The sequence below is a fragment of the Staurois parvus genome, unplaced genomic scaffold, assembly GCF_062004578.1.
Source record: "Staurois parvus isolate SC_StPar_1 unplaced genomic scaffold, SC_StPar_1.0 ptg000173l, whole genome shotgun sequence".
NCBI lineage: Eukaryota > Metazoa > Chordata > Amphibia > Anura > Ranidae > Staurois > Staurois parvus.
In genome coordinates, this window is record NW_028317969.1 from 811,215 (window position 1) to 830,881 (window position 19,667).

Genomic DNA, 19,667 nt, shown 5'->3' on the forward strand with positions numbered 1-19,667 from the left:
TGATCCTGCTGTTAACCCAGGTTCTGATCCGTTAATAGAGCACGCAGCCCAGCATAGGGTATTTTCAGCCAGGTGCATTAAACCCCACTCAGTCCTCAAACAGTAATCAAGCAGATTGTGTTCTTTTTTTTAATTGTTTTATTTGTTTTGTAGAACTAAAATAGGGATTGGGAAAAGCTTTGGGATGCCCAGAACTAAGCAACTTGAATGAGGACACTCAATGAAGTAGTTAACCAAAGTAAAGCAGAGTTTTTGACACAAAAGGTAGCAACAGCTTTAGCACAAGGGGGCTTCCTCTAACGATGCGCCCCTGGCAGCAGGTCTGGAAAAGTCCCTATATCATCCAGGTCTTCTTAAGGCCTCTTCTAAACCCAAGAAAAAATTTAATATATTGCATTTTTGCTGTCCTTAGATGTGTTGGTTGCATTAGTTTTTATTTCAGACTATCTTCAATTATTTTGACCTGCTAATCCTGCCAGCAACACACTTCCTACCCTAGGGTAGCTATTCTCAATCACTCCATTGTATCTATGGAGAAAGCTATGGTAGTCATCTAGGTAGGACTTGAAAAATGTCTGCATTTCTTCATCTCCATTACATAGGGGATGTGTAGATTAGTACTTTACAGAAGGAAGATAACATTCAGTTCATCTTATAGGAAGTGATAAGGACAATGTATTTCTGGCCAGATATACAGGTATTGTATGCACTTGCTAAAACTGTACTTAGCCCAAAAAATTAAAATGAATGCAGCCACTACATCTAAGGACTGATAAGCTGCAAAATATTATATTTTGTCCTTCAGTTTAGATCTTCTTAAGTCAAAGGGCCTGCAATATTGGAAAGGGCATGAGTGCAGAAGGTCAGGTTGTTTTAAAGGATTTACAACACAATGCTTTTCTAAGCACCTATAGTACATATACAGAAATATCTGACTTGTATCCATATTCCAGTGGATTTTTAAAATGTGGGGTGGCACTGTTTTGGAAGTATATACATATTGACCCTCTAAAACTTGGTCTTGGTCTAGAAGTTGGGGTGACTTTTCAGTGCTACACAAGTCATAGTGATAAGGAATGAATTCAGTGCAGTAATTACCTTGATCAAATCAAGGAGCAATGAAGATTTAAACATCCAGTCTAATTTGACATCATCGTTTCTGAGCAGATCCTCCAAACTTCCTCTAGAACAATGCTCCGTCACAATGGCAAAGATTCCACAGTCAGAGAAAAAGCCCAGAAAAGGGTTAACATTCTCATTTCTCAGATCCTTCATCTGGAAACAGTGGAGAAACAGCTGGTTAATGGCACGCTAAATTCTGAAACACAGTTTGGCTAATTGTGTCCAGCACTCAGCCAGAATTAAATCCAGTGACCAATGTATGCCAACCATGCCATAGTGATGAATATTTGCTAACAGATGGCACAAGTGAGCAGCTAAACACAACAAGCCTGAAAAACCCATCAGAGGACATGCAGGTAATGAGGTCAGGGAGGAAGTTACCGGCAGACTGCAGGCAGGAAGAATACCCTCCTACCCCTTGCTTCAGGTTTTTTAACAGGTTTATGGCAGTAGTTCTGTCCTGTATCACTGTTCCCATTTGAGAAATTTTCTTTCCATTTGTAGCACCCCTTTGTAGACCCCTGTCGGGCCCCACAGATTTATCCCAGGTTCTCTTCCAAAGAACTCAAGGACCAGGCAGGGAATGTCTTTTTTGGATGTAATGCTCATTGAACTTGGATATGGTGCAGGGATAGCTTTAGGATACTCCAAATGTTAGTGTACAAAGTAGTAGAGGGCACTCTGCCTTAAAGCGATACTAAAGGTTCAGTTTTTCTTTTTTTAAATAACAAACATGTTATACTTACCTGCTTTGTGTTGTGGTTTTGCACAGAGCAGCCCAGATCCTCCTTTTATCGGGTCCCACGCGCTCCTGGCTCTTCCTGTCGGGTGACCCCATTGCAAGCAGCTTGCTATGGAGACACCAGAGCAGGCGCTCTCCCAACCCACTGCTCCATGTGTCCATTCACACACGGAGCCTCGGCTCAGCCCCGCCCCTCTGTCTCCTCATTGGCTCACTGGCTGTAATTGACAGCCAATGAGGTGGCAGAGACCCTGGACAGCTGTGGTTCTTGTGCATATCGCAGGATTGCGATGGGGATCAGGTAAGTATTAGGGGGGCTGGGGGAAATGCTGCACACAGAAGGTTTTTTACCTTCATGCATAGAATGCATGAATGTGAAAAACATTGATCCTGTACAACCACTTTAATTCTACTCTTCCAAATAGCTCCCCAAAAGGAGGACAAGCGGTTCAGGGACTCCATGCACAAGAATGGTCCCAGTTCAGCAATACTGGAAAAGATACTCAAAGAGTTAAAGCAGCACCAGTCACTAGAATCTCACACTCTGGGTCTATACTCACAATGTCCCTGAGTAATTGGATGCCTCCGTCTAATACAGACCAGACACTTCTCTGGTGACCTTCCAGGTTGGACCTTCACCTCCTTTGACTTGAGTTCAGCTCCTCTCAGAAAGCCCCCCAGCTCCCACTGATCTGGGACCTCAATGAACTCCTGCAGACTTCATCTATTCTACCCAGAAAGGCAGCAGCCCTCCAATCTGGGGGTTTCTCCCCCTGCACAAGAACCCTGCTGCTCCAAGCCCCAGACTATTTATGCACTCCTCAGCCTTTTACTGGACATCCTCCCACCAAGGATTTGCTGAGACCAAAGGAATATTAAGCCCAGGGTCTGCCTCTTCCAAACCTCTACACTCTAGAATCCACTAGAAGGCAGGGTATAGTAGTTGAGCCTGTAGACAGTGATACCTTGAGCAGCCCAAAAAAATTATACCCTGCTACACTGATTACAGAGGAGCTACATAGTTACATAGTTAGTCTGGCTGAAAAAAGACAAAAGTCCATCCAGTTCAACCATTAAAAAAAAAGAAGTTATAATCTTATACCCACAGTTTATCCAGAGGAAGGCAAAAAAAAACAGCCAAGCATGATCCAATTTGCTCCTGCTGGGAAAACAATTCCTTCCAGATCCCCCGAGAGGGAATCAGATATTCCCTGGATCAACTTTACCTATAAATGTTAGTAACCAGTTATATTCTGTGTATCCAAGCTAAAGAACTAAGTTTCCCCTAACCTCTCTAACAACCTTTCCTAGGAGGGTGCTACACATATTTTAACACACATGGGGAGGACATTCCCCATTAACTAATGCACAGGACTTTTTAACCAATAAAAAAGGGAATAAGGTTCAGTATCTGTACAGAACAGATAACCAAAAATTTGCTGGAGATTCACCTAGTCCACTATCACTGTCCCCTATTTTAGTCTCCTTCTTAAAACATGGATGAAGGATATATAGTATCAGAATGTATTATCAGAATGTATCAGAATGCAGGGGACCTCATATTTGCAGTACTCTAGTTCAGGGGCGGACTGACCATTTGGAAACTCGGGCACTGCCCAAGGGCCCGGGGTCAGTAGGGGGCCCTATGAGATGCCCCTCGTACCTTTTTCATAGGCTTTTTTGAGTTTGGGCAAGGACACAGGGGCCCCATGATCCCCTATTGCCCTGGGGCCCCATGAGTTGTCAGTCCGCCCCTGCTCTAGTTATAGGGACAACAGCCAATTGCTGTTATCCTCAATTGGGTCTGTGAATCTTTTCAATCTTAAAGCATTTCTAAAGCCAAAACATGTTTTAATCATTTTAGATTGCGAAACGAATGGGTATACCCCTGTCATTTTTTTTTTTTCCTTTTTGCATCTCATTGAGATTTCCCTTCCTTTCCTATCCTGAACACACAATGACAGGAAGTGAGAGGATATCTCTCCAATGTGAGTGAACCTTCTTAGATGGTTGTTACTGGAACAGGTATGCCATTGGATAATTCTCCTTCTAGTCCAGTTCTGATGCCGACCTAAACGTTTGGATTTTCTCTTGAAAGTTTGTTTTGTCCTGGTGCCCACTGACATCCCAAACTAAGAACTGGAATGGCTAATTACTTTCCTTGGGACAATAACAAAATGAGCAATGGACACATGACAACTCTGATTTTATTTCATGATCAACTGATATTTTTTTCACATTTATCAAACAATCATAACAAACAATTTTAACTACATTTAAAGAACCGAAATGGAGAAAATAGGTTTATTGTTAGGGTACACATACACTTTAAAACCCAACCCTGGGCTGGAAGAAATAGAAAAACCCTTGCAGCTAACTCTTCTCCACTATAGCCAAAACAATGCAAAAAAGTGTTGGCTGCAGCTCTACTTTATGTAGGAAGCACACATTATTATCCTATGATATAAAATGACAGAATAGTGTACAAAATGCAGCTCTTACTTTCCGTAGCGTGCTGGTTGTGCTCTGCCGCAGCTCGTGGTAGGGCCCAGGCTCAAATTTCTTCAGCCACACCCAGTCTCCCTGTAAAATAATTTCATAGTCGTAATACATTAAAGATGTAGCCAGAGAATACGTAATACGTTGAACCTTGAAGGATACCTTGCTTCACCATCTTGAACTTTTTGGCAAATGCGACATTCAGGTGAAAAAGTCAGCTTTGTATCTATAGCTCTATTGGTAGCCGAGCAAATACAGTAGTAAAGGAAGTCGAGTCTTCGTCAAACCAATAGCTATGTCATGAAGTGTCCCAGACCCGCTTACTTGGCAAGAAATGTCCCAGGCACATTCCTCTCAGGGTAAAGTTCTTGTCTCTAGATCAGCCTTTCTTAACCTCTTTACCCCAGAGGAACTCTTAAAAAAATGTTCAGGTCTCAGGAAAACCCTGTTTAAACTAATTAATCGGGGTCAGTGGGAAAAATGCCTGCTACATTGTAGACCTCGGAACCTTGGTTGAGAATGGTTGATCAAGATTAGGGGTCTCCAAACATTTGAAACAAAGGGCCAGTGTACTGTCCTCCAGGCTTTAAGGCTGTCCTTCAGGCTTTAAGGGGTCTGCACTGTACCCAGTAGGAGTAAACAATGCCCCATATTTGGTCTTAGGGGGAGAAATAATTGGTGTCAGTAGGAGGAATAGTGACCCATCATTGGTGTCAGTAGAAGGAATTTTTGCCCCATCGTTGATGTCAGTAGGAGGAATAGTGTCCCATCAATGATGTCAGTGGGAGGAATAGTGTCCCATCGTTGGTGTCAGTGAGAGTAATAGTGTCCCATCATTGATGTCATGGAAGGAATAGTGTCCTTTTGTTGATGTCAGTGGAAGTAATAGCACCCCATTGTTGGTGTCAGTGGCAGGAATAATGCCTCAAGATATAGGCAAGCAAAGGGCCGCATCCGGCCATTGGGCCGCAGTTTGGACACTAGTGCTCTAGATGTTTAGTCACTTTTCTTCAGATTTTAAATGATTTATTGCACATTTGTATGGAGAAATAGGAAGAGGGGTGGAGGGTACACTGTATACGTGTAGGTTCTACTTAAAACACAGTCTTTGATATTTTGTATGTATTTCCAACTCTCTGATTCAGCTTCTAAAAGGGTTATATTGGTTGGGCACTTAAAGTTTAAGATGGATCTTTGAAAACTTAAGTAACTCAGTCTTAGAACTCAAGGTTGGAAAGCATGGAAAGGTTCCTGTATTGCTTTCCATCTCACTTGGACACTCACCACCTCCATGTGGGGGACAACTGTAGTCTGTTCCTCAAGGCCTAACAACAGCACTCCACAGGGACCATTATCTTCAGGGTTTCATTCCGGGGGAAGAAATCCCTGGTTCCCAGGCCCTAAAGCCTAGGTCAATGCTCTCAGAGTACAACACTTGAGGTAGACCTTGTGCTAGGAAGTGACTCATGTGTAATATTTCTCCCAGCATGCATCAGCAGCTCCAAAAGTCTGTTGATTGACCAGTTATTAATCATTCTATTAGTATTAAATGCTCAATGTTTTCAAACAAATAATATTCTAATCTATTAGTCAAACAGTATATTATTTATATATTATAACCTTTTTGTGATAGAATTAAATAAAATACTAATATTCAAATTAAATAATATATATCATATATACTCAATAATAATAATAATATACTCAAAACATATAAAAAAAATTTTCAAAAAATTGAAAAGAAAGAAAAAAAAAAAAAAAAAAAAAAAAGGTCCAATGAAAAACAGTGTCCCAATAAAAAAACAGTGTCCAAAATAAAAGTCCCAAATTTTCAAACTTTATCATCCAATAGGAAGGAATCCTATTTCATCCCGTGATACCTCAAAGAAAAATAAAAAATAGATACTCTAGTGCATTACCTTTATAAAACAATATATATTCACTCAGTGCAGAAACACAAAAATTGTGCAAAAACTATATATATATATCTCGTGCACATATAAATTAACTGTGACCACTCCGTGAACACTGCAACACTGTGAATCCACCGACACCAATAGTATTACATACTATTACCCTCTGTATCTATATAATCAGCATTCAATCAGAGATCTTCTATTTCCTCTCCAAAGAAATTTTCCAAGGTCCTCAAAAGACAAGAAGGGTCTCAAGACTCATGTTCAAGGTATAGGTAAAAGATTTTAATAGCCACTTACATTAAAATTCCACATATCCAGCTCCAAACATGGCTCCTATGCGAGTTCTGCCAAACAAATGCAGTAAGCCATGTGTGAACAACCAACAAAATGGCCGCGGCGACACTTCCGGTCTGCGTACGTGCGTCTCGACGTCACACCCTAACGCGTTTCGTCACTTCCGGACTTCGTCTGACGAAAGTCCGGAAGTGCCGAAACGCGTTAGGGTGTGACGTCGAGACGCACGTACGCAGACCGGAAGTGTCGCCGCGGCCATTTTGTTGGTTGTTCACACATGGCTTACTGCATTTGTTTGGCAGAACTCGCATAGGAGCCATGTTTGGAGCTGGATATGTGGAATTTTAATGTAAGTGGCTATTAAAATCTTTTACCTATACCTTGAACATGAGTCTTGAGACCCTTCTTGTCTTTTGAGGACCTTGGAAAATTTCTTTGGAGAGGAAATAGAAGATCTCTGATTGAATGCTGATTATATAGATACAGAGGGTAATAGTATGTAATACTATTGGTGTCGGTGGATTCACAGTGTTGCAGTGTTCACGGAGTGGTCACAGTTAATTTATATGTGCACGAGATATATATATATAGTTTTTGCACAATTTTTGTGTTTCTGCACTGAGTGAATATATATTGTTTTATAAAGGTAATGCACTAGAGTATCTATTTTTTATTTTTCTTTGAGGTATCACGGGATGAAATAGGATTCCTTCCTATTGGATGATAAAGTTTGAAAATTTGGGACTTTTATTTTGGACACTGTTTTTTTATTGGGACACTGTTTTTCATTGGACCTTTTTTTTTTTCTTTCTTTTCAATTTTTTGAAAAAATTTTTTTTATATGTTTTGAGTATATTATTATTATTATTGAGTATATATGATATATATTATTTAATTTGAATATTAGTATTTTATTTAATTCTATCACAAAAAGGTTATAATATATGATTATTGCACTTTCTAGGGAGAAAGTATGACTTTTTGAGGAATTTTGGGGTGGAGGAGGTTATACACTTATTTATTAGTATATTATTTAGCTAATAAATGTTCCTAACCTTCATTGCTGTCAGTTACAGGTTCTTAAGTACAAATTTCTGTCGGGGAGAGTGCACATTCTGTACCAAATCAGAAACAGCACAGGTACCAGCAGCTTGGAGGAGGGAAGCGGTGGGAGAAGGGGAATGGCTTGCTATCCTAAGGTTTTGGGGCTGTGTGTTTGAGTTGACACAGAGTTGTTTTCGGTCACATCATCAGCTCTAGTTCTGGACTGGACGCATGCATGCAAGGGCGGCTCTCTCGAGGGGCAGGTGAATCAAGGTGGAAAGACAAGTTTCATTCATTAAGAAGCAGGACAGTAGATATTGCTAAAATAATTAAGGCTTTAATATCACTTTAGCAGAATGTTTTTTCTAGTGAACCCTTCTGGAGCAAGCCCAACACACCAACTGACTAAGATGATATACGCCATGTATAGAGAAGGCTAGCCAGCACACGATTAAGCTGGCAAAAACTCTCTAACAGGTCAAAAAAATATAAAAGGGAATTTGGAAAAATACCACATCCATGCATTTAAAACCAGTTAGTAGGACTGTGATCTCTGCTTGAACTGAATTCAAAAGGCTCAAAAGTTAAAAAAATGTATTTATCCTTCCGTGTTAGCAAAGACGTTCTAATGCACATATGTCAAACGCAAGGCCCGTGGGCAAAATCCAGCCCACCACGCTATTTCATGTGGCCCTCACACCTCTCCTGCAGCTGCAGCACCCTTCCCCTTTCCACCCCCACCTTGTCTCATCAATTGGCAGCAGAGAGGATGACAGAACCCCTCCACCAGACTCTGTGCTTCTCCGTGCAGCCATGGAGAGACTTGTCTCTATTTGCACCATCTATGGCTGGCTTAAGACTGAGACCTGAGTGTTGATCACTGATCACTCTGTTCAGCGAGCAGACAGCCCGTCACTGTCAGTCATCAACTCTCTGCTCTGCCCCTTCAGTGGTGGACTCTTCAAGGGCGGGAGCAAATGGCTCAGCCTCTCAGCGATGCACTGAGAAGCTGTGCCAGCAGACGGACAGGCATCTGGATGAATCCCGATGGACCCCTTTAGAGTCTGAACTGAATTCCCCCTTGTTACCTTTGCTCTGTCCCACTTAAGGCCCCTAGTGTTATTTTATGCTTTTTTTACATATATTTTTCTCTGATGTCTATTGGATCTGCTTAGTCTTTGGTCTTCCCCCAGAGGTGGGTAGTCCTGATGTACGTAAATGTAGAGAGTAGTGCTGACATGATGACAGCAGTGCGCATTCCTTCCATATTACACTGTGATTACAGGGAGCCAGGTTTTTCCTTAACCACTTGACAACCGGGCTATAGCTGAATGATGGCTATAGCGTGATTGACCAGTTCTGGGAAGACGTCATATGACATCCTCCTAGAACGCTCCCCCACGCAGCCCCAGTGGAGCAAACCCAGCACTGTCTGTGATCGCTGTGTCCTATGGACACAGCTGATCCCATGACATAGTAAAAGACCAATCACAACGGCCTTTTACCACGTGATCAGCTGTGTGCAATGACACAGCCGATCACAAAGTAAATACAGTTGCAGGTTATCAGCAGTACTTTCCTCACACTGTCACATCATGAGGAAAATACTGCCAATAACCAGCAAGTGTCATAGAGGACATCTACACTGATAATCAGGGCACTGATTATCAGTGCCCTCATTTTCAGTTTAGTCCCAAAAATGCCCAGCAGTGGAACCCATCAGTGCCGCACATCAGTGCCGCCAGTCAGTGCATATCAGTGCCGCCAGTCAGCGCCTATCAGTGCCCATCATTGCTGTCTATCAGTGCCCATCAGTGCTGCCTATCAGTGCAGCATCATCAGTGCCTCCTCAATTCCCACCAGTGCTGCCTCATCAGTGCTGCCTATCAGTGCACATCAGTGCTGCCTATTAGTGACTCCTCATCAATTCCCACCAGTGCCGCCTCATCAGTGCCGCCTCTCAGTGCCCATCAGTGCTGCCTCTCAGTGCAGCCTCATCAATGCACATCAGTGAAGGAGAAACAAAGCAAAACTTTTTTTTCAAATTTTGTTTGCTCTTTTTTCATTTATAGTGCAAACAATAAAAAACCCAGCGGCGATTAAATACCACTAAAAGAAAGCTCTATTTGTGTGAAAAAAATGATTAAAATTTCTTATGGGTACAGTGTTGCATGACCACGCAATTGTCATTCAAAGTACAACAGCACCGAAAGCTGAAAACTGGCCTGGGCAGGAAGGGGGTAAAAGTGTCCGGTAGGCAAGTGGTTAAACTTCTAATCGCTCAGCTTCACTCAACCCAGGAAATTGCATCCTTTCAACCAAAAGGTTATTTGTGAGGTCATGTACTGAAATCGGATGAGAAGACCTGCTCGCAATCAGTGTTTCAATTTATCCCAAAGGTGTTCAAAAAGCTTGGGTTCCTTGCAGAAACATCCACATTTCTCCATACCAAACTCATCAAACCATGTCTTTATGAAGCTGATTTTCTGTGCATTTCATAATGGAACAATAAAGAACCTTTCTCAAACTGTTACCACCTGACCATCACAAGTATAAGAAACTGTAAGACATTGCATTTCAAAGCAATGGGAATTATTATGGAGTTGCCCCCCTTGTAGATAAAACAGCCTCTACACTTCTGGAAAGACTTTCCACTAAATGTAACTTTTAAGTGTGTCTTTGGGAATGTGTGCCCATTTATCCATGAGAGTATTTTTGAGGTATTGATGTTGAACTGGAAGAGACCACAGATGTTTAGTTGGGTTGAAGTCAGAACTCTCTACAGGCCACTTGAGTTCCTCCACACCAAACTCGTCCTGATAGAGCTGGTTTTGAGGTCAGGGCTCTGTGCAGACCACTCGAGTTCCTCCACACCAAACTCATTATACTATGTCTTTATGCAACTGGCTTAGGAGTACAATCATGCTGGAATAGTAAAGGACCTTCAGCAGATGGTAGCCACAAGATTGGATGTACACAGTTGTCTGCAATGTCTTGCATGCTGTAGCAATAACTACTGTAAATACCTGAACTTAATAATTTAGAGGAGTGCATACATATATTAGGTGTGATGGTCAGATGTCCACCAGTTTTTGACATATAGGGGGGGGATTTACTGAAACTGGAGCGTGCAGTATCTGAATAGAAAACAATCAGCTTCCAGGTTTTATTGTCAAAGCGTAATTGAACAAGTAGAAATTAGAAGCTGATTAACTACCAAACACAGCTGCACCAGATACTGAGCGCTCCACTTTTAGTAAATTTAACCCATAGTGTATAGTCGGGTACTCTTCATTACACAGGTCAGTTACAATGCTAGCAATGCCCCTGGATAATAGATGGCAAAATGTGGCAGAGAACAATGATGAAATGGCAACCAAGTGTTCAGGAACACCTTAGATGCTTTCTGGTTTCTGGCTCCAGCCTCATAACATACAGTAAGGAGAGAACATATATGACGCAATAGCAGTGAGCATCAAAAAAAATGGCCAGTATGCTTCTGTGGTCCTCTTTGTTCTGTGTCACACACCATTCAGAAGGTTTTATTAGAATTTAAATGTGTGAACCCCTGTAGAACACAAAGCAGTGCTCCCCAGTGGCTCTCCTCGCTACCAAAAAATACTACAGGAGTACTGACAACCCACTTTAAGATTTTGGTTACCTCATAAACGGCCACATTGGAATTCTCATAGTGGTCCTCTTTGTTCTGTGTCACACACCATCCAGAAGGTTTTATTAGAATTTAAATGTGTGAACCCCCGTAGAACACAAAGCAGTGCTCCCCAGTGGCTCTCCTCGCTACCAGAAAATACTACAGGAGTACTGACAACCCACTTTAGGATTTTGGTTACCTCATAAACGGCCACATTGGAATTCTCATAGTTGGCTGCTGCACTTTTTGTAGACAGGGAACGAGCTATGGATTTCAAACTCCTGCAGTCTGAGACGCTTTTGGTATCACTCAAGTTATCGATATTAATTTTCTGTGAAAGATAATATGTTATGTTAAAGGAAGTTTGCAACAACAAAAAAAAACCTTTGCTTAAGGCATGAGACCAAACATACTAAAAACAAATAGCTTGTGGTTTTACATACACTTTAGGATACTATGAGATAACAAAATATCACAATTATTATTATTACTAACAATATTATAATTTTTATAGCCATTGTTGAAACGGTAGAAAATGCTAAACATTTTACTGCGAAGCTGGCTTTATATCATGTTGCGTTCTCATTAGTATCTCTTAGGATTTGGCCCCATTTCACAGTCAACTTACTGGGAGAAAACTTCAACTTAATACCCCTGTAATGCAAGTGACATATGACAACTTTATAATCCTTGTTCTATTTATTAACAGTAAAAGTAGAAAAACAGTGAATGGGAAGAGTGTACTGGAGTAAGCTTATACAGCCAGATATACATCTGAAACAAAGGCCAACAGGGTGTGCCAAAATGTAGGCAGGGGCAGTCTACAGTCTCTACTGCAGATGGCGCTCATTTGTAACGGCAATGCAGTTGGAGGAGGAAATCAAGAGAAACTGGATTTCTCTATGATTTCCTTGGTTCCCTGGAGCAGGAATCCAGTTGGATATGATAGATCTTGGTGACCCTGGTGGCCACCTTGGATCATGTAGATTCTTTTTAAGTCCCTGCCCCCAGGTTTTGGTGCGTATTTAGTGCATGGCTAGTGTAGGGACCGGATACCCATCTGTCAAGGACAGCACTAGCGCTAGGAAGAGGTTTCAGAAGAGCAGGGAAAGTTTAGGACCTACAGCTGCAATTTGAGGAAGATCTCCTTTGGGGTTGGACAGCACTGCTGACTCTCCACTCCCAGTCAGGTGAGCTTCCCGGTGTACTGTTTTCCATGTTTTAAAATACATAGTTTTCTGCAATCTGGGACTCTGTGTGCTTTCTGAGGCCTCACCACGATGCACCAGCCCAACAAGGACAGTCCTTGAAAGGCTAGCGGCTCATACAAGATATGGAAAATGTTTGTAGACATCACATTTCAAATCCATGTGCATTAATATAGGGCTGGCCTCACTTGTAACCTCCACTCTTCCGGAAAGACTTCCACAAGATTTTTAAGAGTTTCATTCAGCCATATAAGCATTTGTTGGGTCAGGTAATAATGTTGGACAAGAAGAGACCAAAGGTGTTCCTAAAGGAGGGCTGAGGTCAGGGCTCTGTATAGGACACTTGAGTTCCCCTATACCAAACTCATCAAACCATGTCTTTATAGAGATGGCCTTGTGCACAAGGGCACAGTCATGCTTTAGATCTTTCCCAAACTGTTACCACAAAGATGGAAGTGTACATTGTCTAAAAGGTCTTTGCATACTGTAGCATTAATCATACCCTTTACTAAAAATGCCCTGAAAATGATAATTTGGTGGGGTGTCCACATATTTAAGACCATATTGTGTATTTTTACCAAGCCCTGAATAGAGCCAGGCAGAGATTGGTGTAGTTATGTGAACTGGACCAAGTTCATAGTGTAGCATGCCTCTAGTTAGCTAGGGGGAGCTAGATACGTTTTCAGTCAGAGGCTGAGTAGCAGCGTGATATGAGTCAGCCTGGGATGAGTCAGCCAGGTATTTTTCAGGTCAGGGCTGAGGGCTCTGCAGATCAGTTCCCTGATACCTCCCCCTGCTCTAGAGACTTACAAATTTTCTAGAAGGCTGTGGGTGGGGGTGAGGAGGGGCTGATCTGCATACTCAGGGGACTCTGGCCAATCACCAAGTAGCCAAGTAGGAGGCTTGGCATGGGGCCAGGGCAGCCTTTTTAAATATGACTGAGCCTATTCAACAGGAGGTGTAGTGTCGAGTGGAATATGGAGTGAAGGCTGGAGTGTAGAGCCTGTGAGGGGACCCAGGAGAGGGGCCTACCTGCAGGCAGGAGCTGGAAAGGAGGATCTCTCACCCTCAACTGTCTCCTGAGAGAGGACAAGAGGTATCCAAAGATTTTAAACACAAATTGTGCTTGTCTCCACCAATATCCCACCAAATGTTTTCTTTATCCTCCTTTTAGAAGTAAAAATAAAGTAAATCTGATCTATTGCCCCAACACAAGCTAATATTTTTGTGTTAATATCAAAAGATAATAATATGTACAAAAACCTGGCAGACTCAAAACAGAGTCAATTTAAAACAAATCACACTTTACCTGAATCAGCAGGGCACTCATGGGTAATCTATTGTTGTGAATTATTTTTATATTCATCTCCCACAAAAGTAACATTCAGCAATTAAAGAGAGAATCCCTATATATATTTATAGGAGCTCCTTAAAACCCAGAATGTCTAAGTCTGCTCTATAATATGGACTTAGTGTGGGATACAAAATTGACTATTCATGTTTACCCATCCAGCATTTACTGCTTACAAATCCTTTCACATCTCACCTTCATACTCAGTTTGGGGTTGATGAATGTCAGGTCATCCAGGGACAATAATATTTTGTTTGGCCCTTTTACCAGTTGTATCTGAAGGAGACTGTGCCTGAAACAATAAAAAAAATTATTTGTGAGATACAGTACGTAGCTAATCAGCATCGCTCCCAACTGTCGCTGATTTAGAGGGACTGTCCCTGATTTGGAACAAAGTCCCTCTGTCCCTCATTCCTCCTCATTTGTCCATCATTTTGGTCTGATTTCTAAAGTTGTATATAAAATGCATTTTTTATCTTTCACAAAGTGTGCTAAACCTTTCATCCAATTTCTATATTGCTGCATTTGTACATTTCAAAAGCCAGTAAAACAGAATAGTAGTTGTAAAAAAAAAGCACTTGTGGGTTTAACTAATCATTCTTTTACTATAATTCTCCTTTAAGGGGGCGTGACAGGGGGGGTGTCCTATGACTACATACTTTTACTAATAGGTGTCCATCATTCCCACCTCAAAAGGTTGGGAGGTATTCCACATGGAAGAAAAATATATTTGAAATATATTTTAAAAATATTCTTCCCAAATATATTGACATATATTAGAAATGGTACAATTTTGGCCATATTCAATATATTTAAAAAAAATAAAATAAAATATATATATATATATATATATATATATAATTTTTAAAAATACCGTATTTTTCGCTCCATAAGATGCACCTGACCTGACCTAGGTTTTAGAGGTGAAAAAAAATATTCTGAACCAATGGACTGCAGACACAGTACAGGAGATGACCAGAGACTGCGGACATGGTACAGGAGATGACCAGAGACTGCGGACATAGTACAGGGAATGACCAGATACTGCGGATGTTGGTTATGTGTTAGAGAAGACACTGGTAGTGATAGCAGAATTCAGACTTTACTTGTGTGGCTTAAGTTACAAACATACAGAGCACATTTCTCAGCAGACAGATTACAGACACATTACTTCCTGAAGATGATAGAGAGGAGGGAGGAACAAACAAGTTTTCAGATATACACAACTAGTAACCTTTAGTGTATAGTGCCATCTACTGGTCAAGTGATATTAACACACAATACTATATATAGTACATTATAGTACATGCTGTTGCATTCCCAACACCCCTTCTCAAAGGCATGTGCATAATTATATGACATTTAGTCTCTTTTGTAGAAAACAATAACGTTCCCTTGGCAAAGGTTTGGTGAGTGCATCTGCAATCATCTCCTTTGATGGGCAGTACTGGATGTCGATAACCCCTTGTTCTTGCATGTCTCTGAGCAGATGATATCTTACATCAATGTGCTTGGTTCTTGCGTTAATCTTCTCAGAGTCTGTAAGCTTTATGCATCCCTGATTGTCTTCAAAGATGGGTGTGGGTTGTGACATATTCAGTCCCATGTCTAGTAGAAGTTGACGAATCCAAATGGCTTCTTGACATGCATGTGCTGCTGCTATGTATTCCGCTTCAGTTGAAGAGAGTGCAACAGTCACTTGTTTCCGACTAGACCAGCTTATGGTTCCTTGTCCATACTGGAAGATGTAACCACTTGTAGATTTGCGGTCAGTGGTGTCTCCAGCCCAATCGGCGTCCACATATCCAATCAGTTTTGGGTTTGATGATGCTGAAAGTCACAGCTTCATCCGATTTGTTCCCTTTAGGTACTGCATTACCCTCTTTACTGCATTGCAGTCGCGTTGACACGGCGTTGCGACTTTCCTGCAAAGTATTCCCACTGCTAGGGCGATGTCTGGTCTTGTCACGGTGGCGATGTATAGCAATTTTCCGATTGCCCTGCGGTAATAATCATTGTTAGGTAACAAGTTTTCTGTTCCATTGTTTTTTAGATAATCTGGTTCCATTGGTGTTTTTGCTTCCTTTGCATCTTGCATGTGAAACTGTTCTAACATTTCTGTAATTTTCTGACTTTGGTTAAGAAGATAGCTTCCATCCTCTTTCCGCTCTATTTGAATTCCTAGATAGTGAGTAATGTTCCCCAACTCTTTAATTTCAAAATTTTGTTTCGGTTTGTGAACTATTTGGTCATAGTCCCCTTCTTGTTCAAAACACGTCAAGATGTCATCGACGTATATTAGGATGTATGTCCATTTGTTCTCTTGATTCTTTGAATACAGACATGGATCTGCTTTACTTTTTGAGAACCCTTCTTTTCTGAGTATTTCGTTCACTTTTTCATTCCATGCTCTCGCTGCTTGCTTGCGCCCATAGATGCTCTTTTGCAGTTTGCAAACAAGGTTCTTTTCTTTCTCAAATCCTGGTGGCTGTTCCATGTACAGATCCTCCTTGATGTCTCCATACAAAAAGGCAGTTTTGACATCTAGATGCTTTACTTGCATTCCCTTTCCGGCAGCAATACTAAGGAGTGTTCTTATGGTAGAATGTTTCACAACTGGAGCAAATGTCTCATCGTAATCTTCTCCAAATTTCTGGGAGTATCCCTTGGCAACTAATCTTGCTTTGTATCTATGGATGTTTCCTTCTGCATCATATTTTACTTTAAAAGTCCATTTGCTTCCGATGGTTTTGCGACCAGGAGGGAGTTCTGTTAGTGACCAAGTTTTATTTTCTTGAAGTGATTTTATTTCTTCTTCAGCTGCTTTTCTCCACTGATTGGCTTCCCTTCTCGGCAAAGTTTCTATGTCTTCCCAGGATGTAGGCTCCTGTGTTTGATGTGTTTTAGCAGCGTATGATAACCTGTGGGGTGGTATCCCTTTTGTCATTCGAGAGGATCTTCTGATTTCTTGTTGTTCAGTGGGTTCTATGGGCTCGTTGATTGTAAGTTCCACTTCTTCTTGTTCTGGCTCTTGTCCTGCTTCGCATGGGTCAGTGTCTCTTGCCGATTCAGCGCGTAAATCCTCTCCACATTTTTCAAGAATTGTATTATCTGGTGCTTCACTTTCATCAAAATAAACACTGCGGCTTACTGTGACCTTGTTGGTCTTTGGACAAAGGATTCTATATTCCTTACTCTGCTCACTGTAGCCAACCAGAATGCCTTCTATGGCTTTGTTCTCCAACTTGGAGCATTTCTGACTTGGAATGTGGGCATATGCTTTACAGCCAAACACTCTGATGTGTCCTACTGTCAAGGTCCTACCTTTTCCCAGAGGTTATGTTACTCCATGTGCTGGCATCCATCTTGGATTTCTGCTGAGCATGGTGGGAAGCTTTTATGCCTTCAGGTCTCTGAGGTCCATCCCCCAGAGGGGTGTGAGTACATATAAGCCTGTGATCCGCACATGCTCTTTGCACTTGTGTCTTTGTCTTGCTACAGCTCTGTGTATATGCTCGTGACTCTTCTGGTATTCTGACTCGGCTTGTGACTAAGACCATTCTCTGTGTTTTCCTTCGATCTGACCTTCCGTTGCTGAACCCGGCCCGTGACCTGTGATTCTCTGTCTACTGTTCTGTACTGTTTTGTCCTGTTGTTGTCGACTCGGCTTGCTTGACTACGCTATTGTCATTCTCACCAGCTACACGCCATTGGCAGCGGCCATTACCGCAGCCGGGGTGTCTCGGGGGCCGCGACCTGGTTCCTGGCTGCAACAAGTCCATCCCCACCATCAGGGGCCCTGGTGAAGGGCAGCCTGGGACTTAGACTCCGCGCCCTGAGGGACTTCGGTCTGTTGGTGGTGGTTGTCGTCAGCCAGTGCGTTACCCTGCCACTAGGCCTACCTGTCCATTCCACAGCCCTGCCTGACATTACACAAGTGCCATGAATCCTGACGGTGCAGGTACGCCTTCACTTCCAATGTTGGTCGCCAGACTGGATCAACAGGATCTCCTGTTGGATCAGTTCGCTCAGGCGTTGCAAACTCTGTTGGCACGCACCGCGCACCTTACTCCTGCTGTTATTAGGCCGGTTGTCACTCCGGTGGTCGCTCCCGCTGCTGTTCCGCTTGTTGCGCATACCGCCATGACTGCTGCGGCACCCGCGGCGCCCAGAGGTATGACTGGTTCAGCCCCTCTTCCACAGCGCTTTGGGGGTGAGCCGAGTCAGTGTCGTGGGTTCCTCAACCAGGTGGGGATTTACTTCGAATTAATACCCCACGCTTTTCCGACTGAGAGGTCAAAGGTGGGTTTCCTAATATCGCTACTCTCAGACAAGGCCTTGGCCTGGGCGAATCCCTTATGGGAGAGGAATGACCCAGTGATTCACGAGTTTTCCGGTTTTGTCGATGCCTTCCGTAGGGTATTCGACGTACCGGCTCGCTCCGCCTCGGCTGCCAAGCTGCTCATGTCTATGCATCAGGGTTCACGGACCGTTGCCGAGTACGCCATAGAGTTTCGTACCCTGGCAGCAGAGGTGGGTTGGAACAATGAGGCTCTGGTGGCTACGTTTTCTCAGGGTCTTTCTGATGCATTGAAGGACGAGATCGCTGCCAAGGAATTGCCTGTGGAGCTGGAATTTCCTTCCTGATCCTGATTGATACCAGGCTCAGGGAGAGGCCTTCACTCAAGGAACGCCTGCGGAGGCCTTCCAATCGACTGGCACCTGCGTTTTCTGTCCCACCCATTCCTCCCTCTCCTCCCACGCCTCCTGGGGATAGATTGTCTGGTGGTGAGCCCATGCAGCTGGGGTTTGCTCGCCTTTCCGAGGGAGAGCGGGCCGCTCGGCGTCGGGAGGGTCGCTGCCTGTACTGTGGTCTTGGTGGGCACTTTCGGCAGTCCTGTCCGGTCCGTCCGGGAAACGCTCGCACCTGAGATCCTGTCGGGGACAGATCTTGGGTGGAGTCTCCTCGTCCCCGGCGTTCTGCAGAGATAAGCCACTGATCACTGTTGTCCTCTCTTGGGCGGAGGGCTCGGTGACGGCCCAGGCGTTGGTAGATTCTGGGGCCGGCGGGTTGTTTATGGACAGCTCGTTTGCTGCCCAGCACTCCATTCCCCTGCAGGCTCGAGTTACCCCATTGGTTCTCGAGGCAATAGATGGCAGGCCCCTGCAACCACCGCAGGTTACCCACGAGACTATGCCAGTTGAGGTAGCTATTGGGGCTGTTCACAGGGAGTTGGCCTGTTTCCAGGTGATTTCTTCTCCACACTATTCGGTGGTTTTGGGGTATCCCTGGCTCCAGATGCACAATCCAACCTTCAATTGGCAAACTGCTGAGATTCTCTCGTGGTCTCCACAGTGTGGGGCCGGGTGCATCCGTGGGCCGGTTAAGGTGTTGTGTGCCTCCTCGGACTCTGCGTTGCCTGCTGATTATGGGGAGTACCAGGACGTGTTTGATAAGGTACGCGCTGGTGCCTTACCTGCTCATCGTCCTTACGACTGCGTCATATCCTTGCAACCCGGTGCCACTCCTCCACGTGGCAGGGTGTATCCTCTCTCGGTTGCGGAGAATAAGGCCATGGAGGAATACGTTGCGGATGCGCTTTCCCAGGGGCACATTCGTAAGTCTACTTCCCCAGCAGGAGCGGGCTTTTTCTTTGTTAAGAAGAAGGGTGGTGAATTGAGGCCTTGCATTGATTATAGGGGTCTCAATCGAATCACCACTAAGAATGCATACCCGATTCCCTTGATTACTGAGTTGTTCGACCGCCTTAAGGGGGCAACAGTCTTTACCAAACTTGACCTTAGGGCGGCGTACAACCTCGTACGGATCAAACAG

At 43.2% G+C, this 19,667-nt stretch overlaps 1 protein-coding gene across 1 annotated transcript in view; it reads right to left on the reverse strand.

Annotated features, from left to right (window-relative positions):
- LOC149462533 (retinal guanylyl cyclase 2-like) overlaps nucleotides 1-19,667 on the reverse strand; it is a 170,275-nt gene that overhangs the window by 78,785 nt on the left and 71,823 nt on the right. The window contains exons 5-8 of the mRNA XM_089676747.1: nucleotides 14,027-14,123; nucleotides 11,472-11,603; nucleotides 4,367-4,447; nucleotides 1,099-1,275 (exon numbers count right to left, since the gene is read on the reverse strand). Of these exons, the coding sequence (XP_089532873.1) occupies nucleotides 1,099-1,275; nucleotides 4,367-4,447; nucleotides 11,472-11,603; nucleotides 14,027-14,123 (487 nt within the window). The remainder of the gene's footprint in view (nucleotides 1-1,098; nucleotides 1,276-4,366; nucleotides 4,448-11,471; nucleotides 11,604-14,026; nucleotides 14,124-19,667) is intronic.